Raw genomic sequence first — 18,193 nt, forward strand, 5'->3', positions numbered from 1 at the left:
GGAGCTAAGGGGTTCCCTTTTTCACCTTCGATTACCTGTTTATCCTGCTTCGGTCTAGATATGGAGCTGTGATTGCTACTTCGCTACCTATTTTATCTTTGAGGCTTGACTTCCCCGAGGTCAAGGGTTTCGGCATCGACACCGCTTCCTCGATTGCAAACATCTCTTTTGCAGCATGTTGTTCTCCGTGGACTATTTTCACTCCTTCTTTATTGGGAACTTCATTATCTGATGGAGGGTCGACGGCACTGCCCTCATGTTGTGTATCCATGGCCTTCCGATGAGTGTGTTATACCTCATGTCACCTTCGATGACATGGAACCTGGTGACTTGTATGGTCTCGGCTACGTTTACTAGCAAAATAATTTCTCCCTTTGTTGTTTCACTTGCCATGTTGAAACAATTCAGCACCAGGGATGCAAGTACAATCCGATTTTGCAGGCCAAGTTATTTCACGACCATTGATCTGATTATGTTCGCAAAGCTACCTGGATCTACTAAAACGCGTTTAATCTGAACATTATTTAAAAGGATAGATATTACCAGAGCGTCGTTGTGAGGCTGGGACACGTCCTTTGCTTCCTCGTCATAGAATGATAAGGCGTTCTCGGGCACATAGCTCCGCGTTTGTTTCTCTTCCGTGATGGATACTTTGGTATGTTTGAATATGGGTCCTTGTGGGACATCGACTCCACCGATGATCATGTGAATGATCTGTTGAGATTCTTCAGGTTCATTCTTCCTATTTGCATCTCTTTCTCGGAAATGGTTCTTAGCCCGGTCATCGAGAAATTCACGAAGATGCCCTTCGTTGAACAACCGGGCTACCTCCTCCCTAAGCTGCATGCAATCCTTGGTCATATGCCCATGAGTACCGTGATACTTACATATTAAGTTGGGATTCCTTTGAGAAGGATCGATCTGTATGGGCTTGAGCCATCTAGTATCTTTAACTTTGCCAATGGCTGAGATAATACCTGAGGCATCGACACTGAAGTTGTATTCTAACAATTTGGGTGCCTCCATCGGTCCCAAGCGCCTGTCGAACCCGGTTTTGCTCATAAGCCCTGGGGCATTTTGGCCTCGATCTACTCTTCGATCATTTCTAAGTGTATTATGCCTTGAAATGTTCCTTATATCTTCGACGCATGGTTGATATCTTACCTTGTTTAATCTTGATCCCCGGCCTGAGTCCCTCGGGGGCTTGGCTGCAAATCTGTTAGGATGAACTGAGCCCGATGGGGCTCCCAATTGGTCGTCTTCGATCCTAATTTTTGACTGATAATGATTGTGCACATCCGGACATGTCATAGTGGGATATTCAATCAAGTTCTGTTTTAGCTGTCGAGATACAATCGAGCTTCTTTCATTCAAACCTTGCATAAAGGCCTGAACCGCCCAGGCATCGGAGACCGGTGGCAATTCCATCCTTTCTATCTAAAACCGGGACACGAACTCCCTTAGCATCTCGTCAACCTTTTGTCTTATTTTGAAGTCGTCCGATTTTCTTATGGCCACCTTTATAGCCCCGGCATGTGATTTCTTGAAGGCGTCCGCCAACATAGCAAATGAATCTATTAAGTTAGGAGCTAAGTTGTGATACCATATCATAGCTCCTTTGGATAGTTTTTCCCCAAACTTTTTCAAAAATACTGACTCGATTTCATCGTCATTCAAGTCATTCCCTTTGATTCCACAAGTGTATGTAGTAATATGTTCATTAGGGTTAGTTGTTCCATTGTATTTTGGTATATCGGGCATGCAAAATTTCTTGGGAATGGGCATCGGAGCCGCACTTGGGCAAAAGGTTTTTGTGTGAATATTTTGGCATCTAGACCTTTCAGAACCAGAGGTGCTCCCGGTATTTGGTCTACCCGGGAGTTATAACTATCCACATTCTTATCGTTGTCTTTTATCTTCTTTTCTGCTAAATTCTTTTAGTCAGTTCCTCGAGCATTTTCATGATTGTGCGGTCATTCCCCGAGCTGCTTTCGTCGGGCCTTTCTAGCTCATGCCGGCCATTTACTGGTTCAGCGGTATTAGGAGTCCTGTTCTGACTATGAAGCTGAGCGATAATGACTTGTTGAGCTTGCAGCATCTCGAATATCACTTGGAGGCCGACGCCTCCTTCTTCCATCGCTCGTGTTTCCTGGCCTCCTGCTCAGGCTTCCCTGTGTGCGTTCCTTGCGGGGTCTGTGCCTGCGTCCGTTCCTAGAGCATTGTGCGAGCTGATATCAACTGGCTCCACGTTTGGCACTCCTTCAGGGTTTATGGGAGGTACACGACCCCTATACCGTTGTTTTCTCCAAGACCTTTGTCCTCGTGAATAGGTGAATTCTGTGTGCTAGACATGATTAAGCATGAAATCAAAGAATCTTTGACAAGAAAAAATGTGAAGAATAACGTGTGTTATCAAAAAACTAGCACTAAAACAATCACTATTATCTTTAGCCCCACGGTGGGCGCCAAACTGTTTACCTCGAAAAATAGAAGTAACAACTAAAGATAATTTGTGGTTTTAAAGATATATGATTTATTCTAATACTAGTGATTATACAAGTAATATTAAGTTTAAATAAGAAGAATTGATGATCCAAACCAGTATTACTATAATGATAGGGACCTCGAGCTCGACTTTCTTGATGGCCTCGAGGTCAGCTAAGAGCAACGGAGTATGAACAATAAAGTAAAGGCAATAAAACTGAAGAACACTTGTTGAGCATGTTAAACAATAAAAGCAGAGAAAAATATTCTATTGCAGTGAATAATGTGAGATGATCTTACAAAATGATTGGGGTCTCCTTTATATAGGAGGAGAAAATCTCAATATCTTACAAAAATTTCCGCTCTTTCTTTAGTACCCTCGAGGATGTACTACCCTCGATGTAGGTCGTGCCAGGCTTTCGATCTGCTTCCTCAATGCCTGTATCCTTCAGCCAGATCCGACTACCACTTCGAGTCGCCCGGACTCGGACTCATAGCCCAATTTAAGACTTTAAAATCGAGCTCCTTGATTTTGACCGTACACAATAAGTTAAGTTTTGTATTGAAATTTGTTGTGATTTTCCTTCTTTTGTTAACGAAGGCAAACAAGTATGACAATGTGCTTTGTATGTCATCCATGAATGAACAGATGTTTAGCAGTGAGGTGTGATGTTTGGACGCATGCGAATCTATATTTGAACTCCAAAACATTTTGTTATACTTGAAATTTAAATACAATTAGTTGGATACGACGAGACTAAAGTTAAAATATGCCATTAACTTATTTTAGGTGTTCGTTTGATTGTGATATTGGAGTAATTAATCTCCACCTAAAATTTCGCATAAAATAACACAATGTTTGGTAATAATTGGCTGCATAGGAAAAAATAATCGACTCATAAATACAACGATTGTTTTTATAATGAAAAATATCTACCTTGAACTTTCCTCGTGTTTAATGTTGTAGACAGATTCAAATGTTTCACTTTTGGTAATGTTTTTCGTTCACCTACAAAAGAAACGCATAACCTTTTCAGAAAGACCCGAATAAATGTTCAGTTACATACTCTAGCAGTTTTCTTATCTTGGCGGGTTACTACCATCATTTTGTGGAGGGGGTTTCATCGATTGCAGCCCCTATGACCAGGCTGACCCAGAAGGGCGCTCCGTTTTAGTGGATGGAAGAGTGTGAGGCGAGCTTTCAGAAGCTCAAGATAGCTTTGACCCCAAATTTTGAAATTGCCTACAGGTTCGGGGTCTTACACTGTCTATTGTGACGCCTCGAGGATTGGCCTTGGAGCAGTTTTGATGCCGGACGGCAGGGTGATTGCCTACGTGTCCAAACAGTTGAAGGTGCATGAGAAGAATTATCTTGTCCATAATCTCGAGTTGCCATTGTTCACGCCCTGAAGATCTGGCGTCAATATCTGTACGGTGTGCCTTCTGAGATTTATACTAATCATCAAAGCTTGCAGCACTTGTTCAAGCAAAAGAATCTTAATTTGCGCCAGAGGAGGTGGTTAGAGTTGATGAAGGACTATGATATCACTATTTTGTATCACCCGGGCAAGGCCAATGTGGTGGCCGATGCCTTGAGTTGCTGGGAAGAGAGTTTGGGGAGTTTTGCTTATTTACCAGCAACGCAGAGGCCCATGGCGATGGATGTTCAGGCCTTAGCCAGCTAGTTTGTGAGATTTGATCTTTCGGAGCCTAGTCAGGTTCTAGCTTGCGTGGTTTCTCAGTCTTCCTTATTTGATCGTATCAGGGAGTGTCAGTACGATGACCCTCATTTGCTTGTCCTTAAAGACACAGTTCAGCATGGTGATGTCAGAGATGTGACTATTGGTGATGACGGGGTATTGAGGATATAGTGTCAGATTTATGTACCCAATGTTGATGGGCTTCGGGTGTTGATTTTAGAGGAGGCCCATAGCTCGCGGTATTCCATTCATCCGGGTGCCACAAAGATGTATCAGGATTTGAGATAGCACTATTGGTGAAGGCGGATGAAGAAACACATAGTTGGGTTTGTAGCTCGGTGCCTCAATTGTCAGCAGGTTAAGTATGAGCACCAGAGACCGGGTGGGTTGCTTCAGCAAATAGAGATTCTAGAGTGGAAGTGGGAGTGGATCACCATGGACTTTGTAGTTGGGCTCCCATGGATTTTGAGGAAGTTCGATGCCATTTGGGTGATAGTGGATCGGCTGACCAAGTCCGCGCATTTCATTCCTGTGTGTACTACCTATTCTTCGGAGCATCTAGCGGAGATTTATATCCGGAAGATTGTTCGTCTGCATGGTATTCTAGTTTCCATTTTTCAGATAGAGGTACTTAGTTCACATCACAGTTCTGGAGGACGTTCAGCATGAGTTGGGTACTCGGATAGAGTTGAGTACAGCATTTCACCCTCAGACGGACGAACAGTCCGAGCACACTATTTAGATTCTTGAGGATATGCTCCGTGCATGTGTGATTGAGTTTGGAGGGTCTTGGGATCAGTTCTTGCCACTAGCGGAGTTTTCTTACAACAACAGCTATCAGTCCAGCATTCAGATGGCACTGCATAAGGCTTTATATGGTAGGCGGTGTAGATCTCAGGTGGGTTGGTTTGAGCCGGGTAAGGCTAGATTATTGGGCACAGACTTGGCTCAGGATGCTTTGGAGAAGGTTAAGGTGATTCAGGATAGACTCCGTACAGCCCAGTCCAGATAGAAGAGTTATGCGGACCAGAAAGTTCGTGATGTTGCCTATATGGTTGGAGAGCGGGTTTTGCTTAAGGTTTCGCTTATGAAGGGCGTTATGAGATTTGGGAAGAAAGGGAAGTTGAGTCCGAGGTTTATTGGCCCTTTTGAGATATTGAGGCATGTTGGGGAGGTTGCTTATGAGCTTGCCCTACCTCCCAGCTTGGCAGAAGTTCATCCGGTATTTCATGTTTCGATGCTCCGGAGGTATCACGGTGATCTGTCACACGTGTTGGATTTCAGTTCAGTCCAGTTGGACAAGGATCTATCCTATGTTGAGGAGCCAGTGGCGATATTGGACAGGCAGGTTCGAAAGCTGAGGTCAAAGAACATTACATCAGTAAAGGTTCAATGGCGGGGTCAGCCAGTCGAGGAGGCAACCTGGGAGACCGAACAGGATATGCGCAGCCGTTACCCTCATCTTTTCACTATTAAAGGTATGTCTCTATGCTCGTTCAAGGACAAACGAATGTTTAAGTATGGGAGGATGTAACGACCCGTCCGGTCGTTTTAAGAATTTATGCCTTGATCCCCTATTAACTGCTTTCCCCATGTTTGTTTCTGCTATTGTGAGTTGCCGGGAGGAATTATTTGGAGTTTCGGAGGGTTTTGGGACACTTAGCCCCTAAATGAGAGCTTAAGTTTTGGAAATTTGATCGTAGTTAGAGCAGTGTGAAGACGGCTTCGGAATGGAATTCTGATGGTTCTGTTAGCTCCTTGGGTGATTTCGGGTTTAAGAGCATGTTTGGATTGTGTTTTGGAGGTCCGTAGCTAATTTAGGCTTGAAATGCCGAAAGTTCAATTTGTAATGTTTCCAGTTCGATAGTGAGATTTTGATCTGAGGGTCGAAATGGAATTCCGGAAGTTAGGATAGCTCCGTAGTGTTGAATGTGACGTGTGTGCAAAATTTCAGGTCATTCGGACGAGGTTTGATAGACTTTTTGATCGAAAGCGTAATTTGGGAGTTTTTGGAGTTCTTAGGCTTGAATCCATGGTTTATTCGATATTTTGATGTTGTTTTAGGCGTTTGAATAGAGGTATAGGACTTGTTCGTGCTTTTGGTTGAGGTCCCGGGGGCCTCGGGATGATTTCGGATGTTTGGCGGAAAGGTTTGGAGTTGTGAGTTGTAGCTGAAGCTTCAAAGATGCTGTCATAACCACACATGCGGCTTGGGGACCGCAGGTGCGAGACCACAGAAGCGGTCGAGCAACCGCAGAAGCGTCTTGAGGCAAAAGGCAATTGACCGCAGATGCGTCCAAGGCACCGCAGGAGCGGCACCGCAGGAGCAGTAGAGAAGTCGCAGGTGCGGAAGTCCCCCTTTAGTGAAATGTCGCATATGTGATAGGGTCTTCGCAGAAGCAGGATAGCAGATGCGGTTTCACTGGTCAGAAAAGGGACAGAATCGAGGGTTTAGTTCAAAACTTGGAAAAATCAAATTGGAGCTCGGGAGAGGGCGATTTTTGGAGGAATTGGAAGAGGAAATCATTGGGTAACAATTCCTTTACCCTTTCTAGTTGTATTCCATTAATCTTGTCAGTTTTGTCATTTAATTTCGGATTGGAGGTGAAAATTTGGGAAAATTGAAAAAAAGTTCTTAGACCTAGAATTCGAATTTTGATTAAAAATTTGTCCTTGGGGTTTAGATAATTTTGATATAAATGAACTCGTGAGAGTATGAGGATTCTGAAAATGTAAATTTTACCCAAATCCGAGATGTGGGCCCGAGGGGTATTTTGGTCATTTTACCTAATTTCGCGTATTAGCTTAGAATTTATATTGGTGAATCAGTTACTTGAAGTGTTATTTACATTATGCAATTGAATTGGATAGATTTGGGCCACTTGGAGTCGAGTACTCGGGGCAAGAACGTGGTTCTGGGTTGATTTTTAGTCGGTTCGAGGTAAGTGGCTTGCCTAACCTTGTGTGGGGGACCTTCCCCTTAGGATATGGTATTATTGATAATTTAAATGCCTTGTACGTGAGGTGACGAGTGCGTACTTGTGCTAATTATTGAAAATTCGGTTTTTCTTTAAGTAATTACCATTATGTTTCTTTTCCTGTTTATACTACTTGCAATTTAAGCATGTTGTTAGCTTAGGAAAGCATGCCTAATTGACTTAATTGCCTTACTTGGTCAAACTGATTTATTTGGATTACGTGCAGCATGCTAGGTTAGAAATACATGTTTTACCTTGGTATGGAACTTGAATTGAACTGTGTACTCTTCTTGTTATTGCTGCATATTTACTTTGGGACTACTGGATGGTATCCCAGGAGATCCCCCTGTATGTTTACTTTGGGACTATGGAACGGTATTCCGGGAGATCCCCCTGCACATTTACATTGGAACTACGAGACTGCACCCGATAGATTCCCCTGTACTGAGTATTTACATTTGGGACTACAGATCGATATTTTGGGAGATCCCCTCGCATTATGAGTTGGACTACGAGACGGTATCCTGGGAGATCCCCCTGTATGTTTACTTTGGGACTACGGAACAGTATTCCGGGAGATCCCCCTACATATTTACATTAGAACTATGGGACTGTACTTGGTAGATTCCCCCTACACTGAGTATTTACATTTGGGACTACGGATCTGTGTTCCGATAGATCCCCTCGCATTATGAGTTGGACTACGAGACGGTATCCCGGGAGATCCACTAGATATTTATATTTGGGACTATAGTACGGTATCCTAGGAGATCCTTGTTTGTTATCTTTGTGCTGAGCTGTATTTCTTTATGTGTTTACTTGCCTCTGTAGTAGTTGTTGATGTCCTTTATATCCTGTGTTACTATTATTGTTGTACTTACTCATATTGTTTTGTTCTACACTATTGACCCTTATATTTATTTAACCTCAATAGGGCTCTGACCTTCCTCGTCACTACCCGATCGAGGTTAGGCTTGGCACTACTGAGTATCATTGTGGTATACTCATGCCTTTTCTGCGCATGTTTTTCATATGCAGATCCAGGTACCTCCATTTATATTTATCACGCTTGAGACGAGGCGGTTGTAGAGACTCCGAGATATATTTGTCGCGTCTGCAGACCGAAGAGTCCATTTCTACTCTCCTTTTTATATTAGCCCTTCTGTACTTTTGTTTCTTTATTAGATATTCTGGAGTTAGATACTTGTAGACATTCAAAGGCTTGTGATCATGAGATTCCGAGTTTTAGGAAATGTTATTAGATTTCGAGAGCGATATTGTTTATGCCGAGCGGCACTTTAAAATACTGTTTATTTCAGTATTTCTGTTTAAAATTATTTCTTCCGCAAATTGGTTTATTTTCTACATTGTTAGGCTTACCAAGTCGTAGAGACTAGGTGCCAACACGATGGTTCATGGAGGAAGAATCGGGGTCGTGAAAATATTATAGTATATGTTAGTGTATTCATTATTTGTATTAGAAAAGTGTTAACGGGATACATTTATATTATTTAAATAGTAAATATGAAAGTGATTCATATTTTTGACGAATGTTGACCTAATAACGACCAACTTTGGTTGGTTATTTTCTAGAAATTAAAATATACCAACCAAAGTTGGTCGGTAAATGTTTCCACTGAATTAACCGATCAACTTTGGTCGGTAATTTAAATAAAATTTCTTTAAATTTTATAAAACATTTTAAATAAGAATATAACTATTAAAATTTTAAAAATTGGGTCCATATTACCGACCAAAGTTGGTCGGTAATGTGAAAGTTTTTTTGACTAAGCAAGTCTGACCAGCTCGGTCAACTTGTTGACCAAAGTTGGTCGGTAATTTTTTAAAAATAAATGTAAAATATTTTTCTCCCAGTTTTCGTCCAACTTTAGTCGCTTTTATTGACCGACCAACGTTGGTCGGAAAATTTTGGTCGGTATTTACCGGATTAGTAGTGGTAGGAAATAAATAATTGATGAATATTGTAGCTTGCTTTAGGCGCGATTAATAAATAAATTATCGTAGATATGGGTTCGGTTGTCGTGCCATAACCATGATACATAACTCCAAATACGAGTGCACGTTCACGTGACTCACCTTACAACTTTGAAGTAATAATAAAATTGACTATGTTGTAAATTGCGGGTGCATTTCATGTGGCGCGATTTGCAGTATGTATAAAACGACAAGTGTACGACATCGTAACTTGTTCAAATAAATTCCATAAAAATACCAAAAATGATTAAAATATTTAGTTAAAAGCGGTAAAAGGTAAAAATGCGCAATACATCTAAAACATTTAATAATCAGATAATCAAGTCAGGTGTAATTGTAAAGCGACCGTGTTGAAATTACGGAATCCAGGAGTACCTCACACCTTGCGGGTTAACATAATTCCTTACCCAAGTCTTATGTGTTTCACAGACTGATGCAGAGCCTAATTTTTCTTGATTGGGGATTTAAAATAAATCGGTGACTTGGAATACAATAAATAAATTATTTCAAGTGACGACTCTGAAAAATAAAATAAAATAATCTCATTTCAATAATGTCACTTAAATTGAAAAAACTCTTTTTTCCCGTAAAAAGGAGGTGTGACAGATAACATGTGCTAAATTCATCTCAAATGATTCATCTGTGAAATAATTAATAGTCTATATAAGTGTTTACCTCGAAAATGGAAGTAACAATTAAAGATAATTTGTGGTTTTAAGATATGTGATTTATTCTAATTCTAGTGATTATACAAGTAATATTAAGTTTAAGTAAGAAGAATTGATGAATCAAACCAGTATTACTATAACGATGGGGACCTCGAGCTCGATTTTCTTGGTGGCCTTGAGGTCAGCTAAGAGCAATAGAGTATGAACAATAAAGTAAAGGCAATAAAGTTGAAGAACACTTGTTGAGCACGTTAAACAAGAAAAGCAGAGAAGAATATTCTATTGCAGTGAATAATGTGAGATGATCTTACAAAATGATTGGGGTCCCCTTTATATAGGAGGAGAAAACCCCAATATAGTACATTCCTAATTGAAGTAAGAATTCTATTGGTACAGGTGTATAACAACCTAGTACATATCTGTACCATTTCGTACAAATCTTATCCTTTAATTTATGCCCTGATCCACGTGTCCAAGAGAAATTTCCGCTCTTTCTTGAGTACCCTCGAGGATGTACGGCCCTTGTTGTAGGTCATGTCAGGCCTTCGATCTGCTTCCTCGAGGCGTGTATCCTTCAGCCGGATCCAACCCCCACTTCGAGTCACTCGAATTCGGACTCATAGCCCAATTTAAGACTTCAAAATCGAGCTCCTTGGTTTTAACTGTCACAGATAGTCCCCGCGTTTCTTAGAATAAGATGATAAGAAATGCTTTGGACCTCGATTCTCCCGAGACTCTCGTGATGATGTCATGATCATGACGTATGCTCATGACGTAGGCACTTGAAGTGATCGAAATGTCACGTCGGTCCATATTCCCAAAAGCATTGAATGTATGTCAGCATTGGTCGGCCACTAGTGCCACCGAACCGTCACTGGCATTCTATAAATAGGGGGCTACTTGGATGAACAGAAACTACATTCATTCCTTCTTCATCAACTTTTAGCCCTTTCCCTTCTCTATCTCTTCCGCTAATCACATATTTTTATGGTTCAAATCTGTGACCACAAGGTCACATGGCAGCAACTTTACCAGTTACGCCAAGGCTCCCTTTTTTAAAGCTTTACCCTACTAAGTGGGATTATACCGGATTGTTGTTGTTGTTGTTGTTGTTGGCTCGAAACAATGAGAGAAGGGCATCGGATTCTTCCCGTATTAGAAGATATGCGAACTTTACATTACTGCTCATCTCTCTTCACTTCAACCTGGTGTGGCCCTTCATTCCTTTGCTTTCCATGGAGTGAGGTGCCACTATCATGTACTAACTTTTGCATCCCACACCGGTGCAACGTCTCAAGATGTGGTTTCAAAATAGTTGTGCTGATAAGACCCACACTCGCCAAGTTTTTCACCAGGCCATAATTTTCTCTAATGATCGAGATGGAGTCCCTGAGGAGGAGGTTCTCAAAGATGCCTCTCTCGAGGATATGTACCCAAAAGTAGATTAGGTTCTTGGCTTTTTGTTTTTGCTTCTTTGTTTCTGTCTAAGGGCCCCTCGTGGGTTTTGTAAATATCTTTTGTCCATATAAAGAATTTCTCTATTTCATCTTCGATTCATGTTCAATTCCATTCTGCCTTCGTTTTTGAAAAATCCGAGTCTATAACTCTAATGATTAGTCCAAATATTGGACCCGGAACATGATAAACCCTTAGGTTTTTAATCGACCAATATAATACCTCTTAAGGTTCTTCGTTAATCCTTAAGCTAAGCTTAAATTGATTTGAAGCGAGCTCGGGACAGCGGGACTCCTGAGTCCGAGTTGAGTGAGAGCAAGGTCTTGAATTTGAAATGAAGTTAGCTCTTTAGGCTTCGTAAATAGTCCTCGAGTGAGAATTATTTCGAACTTGGGTGGCCCTTGGACTTAGTAGTCGAGTGAGTACTTGCTCGAACTCAAACTAAAGTTAGCCCTTAGGCTTCATAGGTAGTCCTTGAGTGAGGATTTCCTCAAGCTCAGGTAGCCCTTGGGGTTAATAGTCGAGTGAGTACTTGCTCAAACTCGAAATAAAGTTAGCCCTTAGGCTTCATAGATAGTCCCCGAGTAAGAATTTTCTCGAACTCGGGCAGCCCTTGGGCTTAGTAGTCGAGTGAGTACTTGCTCGAACTCAAACTAAAGTTAGCCCTTAGGCTTCATAGTCTTCGAGCGAGTGATTACCCGAACTTGGATAACCCTTGGGCTTAGTAGTCGGGTGAGTACTTTCTCGAACTCGAAATAAAGTTAGCCCTTAGGCTTCATAGTCTTCGAGCTAGTGATTCCCCGAACTCGGATAGCCATTGGGCTTAGTGACCGAGTGGATACCCTGCTCGAACTCGACTTATAGGCTGCCCTTTATGATTTTTGATGAATTAATCCTAGATGCCTTAGTCCTGATGCAAATATCGCAATGTTAGCGGTTGAAGCGACTAAAAAGTTGCTTTTTGTACGATTCCCAAAATCATTAATTGGAGGCGGCTGACGGTCAGCCTTTTGGATTCCTCAGCACACTTAAGTGACCTTTATAAATAGACAGATTCCACAACCTTACAAACTTTATTCCCATATTGTTTTCAAAGTCTCATTACCCTTCTTTCAATCTCCTTGAGTTCTCCCTTCTCTTTACTATCAACACTCTTCACTTTCTGGGATCTTCCGTATTGCAATGGCGAAAACCTCCAAACCAGTTTTCCAAAAGGAAAAGGCTTCATCATCTTCTCGATTGGCCAAGGGTAAACCAGTAGTGCATCATCATACCGAGGTATTCTCCCGACATCCGATTTTAAAATCGAGAAACCTATTTCAACACCAGGCCGATGCGAGCCCATGTCTCGATATGTTTGTCTGGTGACCAAGGCCGAGCTCGAGCAAGTAAACGAAGATTGTAAATGGGACGGTAAATAAATAGTGATTCCTTCCTCTAAGAAGGACATCACTATGTATAAAGTGGGGTACCTAAGCATATACACCTACCCATTTACGTTGGGCCATGCGATTCCAGCTCAGGGTCCCATCGATCCAGTTATTCTTGAATTTTACCAACGATACTGATTGACGCTTGGCCAATTCTACCCCTTCTTCTGGCGAATTATTTACTTAATCAGGTTCTTTTCGAGCCAAATCGAGGGGGATGTCCTTTACCCTCGATCATCAGATCAAACGGTACAGTCCTCGACTTTATCGTGGGGGTTTGATAAAATTGCAATGACTATCCTTAAAATCTTTGTTTGCTAGTATCAATGAGGACAAAGATCGTGGGTGGATGAGCCAGTTTGTCCGAGTTAGGACCTCTGATCTAATTCCTGTCGATTGGATGTCGTTCCCCAAGGAGTGGAATATGAAACGTGAGTACGCAATAGGTTGATACCTTTCTTTTCTTTGGCTTTATATTCTTTATCGGTCTAACCCCTTTTACGATGGTGCAGCTGCTGCTTGGTTTCCTAGTGGGGTCCCAGACCTCGAGGGCTGGGTCTGAAAGTTGGCCTCCACCTTTTCTTACTCGGAGCGTTACTGGCGAGATCTGGCCAAGGGTCGATGGGAGGCCAAAAACTATGGTGAGCTCGCTTGCTTGTATTCTTGTGCTTCTACTATAGGATACTAACCTCGGTTTCATGTAGGTCTTGGAGACGTTGTTGATTTGTTGCTGGCCCCGGCTAATGAAGTGGAGGTTCCGAATCCTTCCAAAGAAAGAAAAAGAAGAAGAGAGTCATCTGAAAATCCCCTGAAGCCAAAGAAGAGCGTAGCTCAAAGGCCTAAGGACGATACAGTGGCCTTATCTCCAGATACGTCCCAACGTATTCAGGAGTAGGGGGAAGAAAAAGATGATGAATGATTGCTAGTAACCTGTGAAAAAAGAAAAAATGTCGATCCTTCGAAGCCCATCGAGCCGGTGGCGATTGATGTGACTCAATCCAGAGCTGAACAAATTTCCAAGGGGAGTTCAAAAAAAGTCCCCGAACCATCATCCAGAAAGAAAGCACCTCGCTTAGGAGATCATTTGGAGGGCGAGGCCGAAAGTCCTGACCCCGAGCCTCTTCAGATAAGAGAAAATGCCCCGAGTGGATCACTTCGGTGATCAATGTGGATGATTCGCCTCCTGGTCCCGAGTTCTCCTAGGGACAAATTTGAGATGCCCACAATATGAGGTCTTCTGAAGTGGAAGCAAGCCATGAATGGCATGATATCTTTCGAGAATGTCTCACAGGGCTTGACGATGGTCCCGACCCTGATGCCTCTTTTATTTTTTATGAGGCTCGTAATCTCTTTAAACAAGCGAGTTTCCTATTTTTTATGCTCGCGCCATTGTTTTACCTGTTTTGAACCCATCTTCCCTCTTTTTTCGAAAAGGATATGGTGCTCCATAAGAGGGCATTTTCCAAGTCCCAAGCTGATCTTTCTCGATGCGAGGCTGAGCTTAAGAAGACTTTGGAGGAGAGGGACGTCGTCAAAGCCCTCTATTCTAAGAAAGAGATAGAGATCCACAAGAAGGAAACTCGCTTAAGATGAAAGAAAACGTGACCCTGGGGTTGAGGCAAGGTATGGACAATCTCGCGTCTAAGAAGGAAACTCTAAGAGAGCAGTTAACTTTGCTCAAACGCTAGATTCGAGGTTTGAAGGAGGAGAGCCAAGCTCGTTGCCTCGAGCTCGAGGAGCTTAAAGCCATATCTGCTCCTAAGCTGGCCAAGGCTAAATCTGATGTTGCGGCAATTATGACTTCGTATCGAGCTGATGCCGAAGTTGCTAATGCTCGGGCAAGGGAGATTTCTTCTACGGATGAGGCTAAGTTATCAAGTTCCCTTGACCATGTTAGGTGTCAATCCCGGAGGATAACCCTCGAGGAGATACATGCCCGCGGCTTTGACCTTTCAGCGATATTGAAGTAGAGAAGATTTTGGAAAAAGAGGTGGGTGTTCTGCTTTTCGATGAGGATGATTCAGCTGGTGTCTCTGAGAGTGAAGGAGACGGGGATGAATTCCCTGAGGGCGAGGCTCTTGAAGATGTGACTCCTGAAGATGCGACTGCTAAGGATATGACCCCGAAGTAGGTTTAGGTCACTTTATTTTATTTCCTTGTAAGCCTCCCTTATGTAAATATTTCCTGTAATCATTTTTTGGAAATACGGGGGAAACTTTTATCATGTCTTTGGTTTGTGATGGATTTAACATTGTCTTTATTTATGTAAGACTTCATTTGAATGATTAATCCGAGGATTGGTTTAGGGTTCGGGGTGTTACATAACCCTTAGATCTTTATCGATAAATGTAATAATCTTCGAGTTATTTTAAAATCGATATGATGCAAGCTCGGGATATTGTGAACCTTGAGTTTGGATCGGAGTGAGAGCTGAGTCTCGAACTATATGTTTTTGGCTTCTTAAGCCTTTCGAAGTTGGCCCTTGGGCTTTTATATATCTGCCCTTAGGCTCTTTTAAAATTGGCTCTTAGGCTCTTATATATCGGCATTTAGGCTCTTTTAAGCTAGCTCTTAGGCTCTTTATATCGGGTCGTTTCGGCCTCTAAAATGGCTATGTATTTTTTCCTCATTTCGGCTAAAAGACTTAGTGAAATTTTAGTTATGCCTTAGCATGTGTTTTTGTACCCGTTGGGTTTTTCGAAGGCTCAATGTATCAGAATCTTATTAGTCATTTCGTTTGCGTAAAAATAATCGAATACCTCTAAAGGTTTTTCCGAAGGCCGGTGCTATCGAAACCTTTGGATCATTCGATGGCTAATTTATCGGAGCCCTTAGGTTTTTTGGGGGCTGAATTTATCGAAGCCCTTCACATTCTGCTTTTGCCGAGGGTAGCCTAATTTAACCCGTTTTTTAATAGTTGAAGGCCTTTAATTTATGGCTAAAGTTAGACATCTCCGAGCCGTATTATTTTGGTCGTAGCCTTTTCTTACGACCGTAGTCTTTTATATGACCATAGACTTTAGTCCCCGAGTGTGATGGCCTTGGCCTTAATATCAAGGGGATGCCTCTTAGAGGTCTTATGAGCTCGAATGTGCCTCTTTTAGGTCTTGTGAGCTCGAATGTGCCTCTTTGAGGTCTTATAAGTTCGAGTGTTTGATAACTCGGTATGTCGATGGTCGATAACAGTCCTCGAGTGTTCGGGTGCATTCGGGGTTTTGGCCCTTGAGCCGTTAAATTTGAAAATAGTTGACTTCTTTGAGGCACAAAGTGTTTTGATATAAAAAATGCTTCTTTGAATAATCGATACATTCGTACATGTTTTCCCGCTAGGGGTTCGACTATTCTATGTGGACACGGTTCTTTTGACAGTTTGACCCATTACAACAGTCCCTATCGAGACCCTCGTTGGCATGAATTTCTTTCTTTGAGGATATAACCTCCGAGGGTGATGGCCCTTAGTATTCGAGGCTGATCGAAAAGAAGCCTTGAATACTTTGTTGAATGTTCTTTAGGTAGCATATGGTGTTGCCTCGTTAAAAACCTCGCCGGTAAAACCCATTTGGGACAAAATCCGAGCCAAGGAAAAAAGAATGCAACGCATGCTTTAAAGCCTATGGCCTTCCTGTGAGAAGGTGTGTCTTCGAGATCGCGAGCCTTTAAAAGATCCTATTGTAACGAGCTTGTAAGATCCTTTACCAACAACTCCGAGGCCTCGCTATCCATGATCATGGTATCTTTGAGAGCCTTGACCTGGTCGGGGATGATTCTTAATGCCTTGATTTAACACCATGAGGTGGAGAAATTCACTCGTTCCAACTTCGAAGACACGATTATCTAGGTTGAGCTTCGTGCTGTGTCGCCTCAAAATGTTGACTATTTCTTGCAAATGAATTAAAATGGTCCTCTACGCACAGGGACCTAATTAGTCATATCATCAATATGGTCTTTTGTTACTTTACCTGTCTGTTCTTTGTACATCGTGTTGACTGGATGTTGATATGAAGTTTTTCAAACTGGGGGCCTCCCTTTTTATTTTACTGGTTTGAACCTGGGACTATTGCTCAGCCTATGTATGGTGATTTAAGGTTGAATCTCTGTCATATCTAAACGGGGCCAAGCAATGCAATCTATATCATCAATAATACACTAAATGAATTTTTTCCTAAGTTCGGGGGTTAATCCCGTTCCTAGGTGTACCTTTCTTTTGAGCGGTTGACTTGGTAGCATCAGGCTTCTCGGGGACAACAGAGGTTCAAGGAGCTAAGGGGTTCCCTTCTTCACCTTCGATTACCTGTTTATCCTGCTTCTGTCTAGATATGGAGCTGTGATTGCTACTTCGCTACCTGTTTTATCTTTGAGGCTTGACTTCCCCGAGGTCAAGGGTTTCGGCATCGGCACCGCTTCCTCGATTGCAAACATCTCTTTTGCAGCATGTTCTTCTCCGTGGACTATTTTCACTCCTTCTTTATTGGGAACTTCATTATCTGATGAAGGGTCGACGGCACTGCCCTCATGTTGTGTATCCATGGCCTTCCGAGGAGTGTGTTATACCTCATGTCACCTTCGATGAAATGGAACCTGGTGATGTAGACACCGGATTTTTGACCCTCCCCGAGAATTTTCACATTTTTAGCGTGAATATGTGAAATTGGGTCTAATATAGCCATTTTAACTATTTTACTTTATTTCGTTGCAAAAAGAAAAAATCACAAAAATATATATATAAATTTTAGTTTATGTATTTCTCATAAACTTGAAAAATACAAAAATTGTACTTTATTTTGGTACTTTATATAAATTCAAAAATTACAAAAAAAATAATTCTATTAATGTTTTGTAGTCGTTTTAATTTTGGAAAAATACAAAAAATATTACTTTATATTTTGTCTTTATTAAAAAACGAAAATTACAAAAAAAATAGTTTTATTAATATTTTATAGTCATTTTAACTTTGAAAAATACAAAAAAATATTACTTCATATTTTATCTTAATATTTAAAAAACGAAAATTACAAAAAAATAGTTTTATTAATATTTTGTAGCTATTTTAAATCTTGAAAAATATTTAAAAAAGATATAGTTTTGTTTAAATACTAGTCTTATTTTTGGTAGTTATTTTGCTTACATAGGACTAGTTAAGCAACGTGTTCCTATTTCTCGGGTCCGGGCAAAAGAATAATATTCGGGTTCAAACTACCCGGTTTTAGGCCTAATTTCGGACCTATCCCATAATAAACCGAGTCCATGACACATGGGGAACCCCACCACGCGTGGGGGACACAAGTCTCGAACCCCATCACGCGTGGGGCTCATTTTTTCTGGGCAAACCCATTAAAAAACACGGACAAAACATTTTGAAAAAGGGGGGACTTTCGAAAATTTTGAAGAGGGAACTGTAGTTCATCTTCTTCAATAAGAAGAAGGAGCAAAACCCTCCTGAAGGACTCTCACCCTAAACCCTCGTCAAACTCACCCAAAACCCC

The 18,193-nt window shown here is 41.6% G+C and overlaps 1 protein-coding gene across 1 annotated transcript; it reads right to left on the minus strand.

The window, feature by feature from the left end:
• Positions 1–447: 447 nt before the first annotated feature.
• On the minus strand, positions 448–1,026 carry LOC142163050 (uncharacterized). The gene has a single exon (XM_075220301.1). It carries the CDS (start codon positions 1,024–1,026, stop codon positions 448–450), a length of 579 nt encoding a protein of 192 aa, XP_075076402.1.
• Positions 1,027–18,193: the final 17,167 nt, after the last annotated feature.

This window comes from Nicotiana tabacum, chromosome 8, assembly GCF_000715075.1.
Source record: "Nicotiana tabacum cultivar K326 chromosome 8, ASM71507v2, whole genome shotgun sequence".
In the NCBI taxonomy this organism is placed as follows: Eukaryota; Viridiplantae; Streptophyta; class Magnoliopsida; order Solanales; family Solanaceae; genus Nicotiana; species Nicotiana tabacum.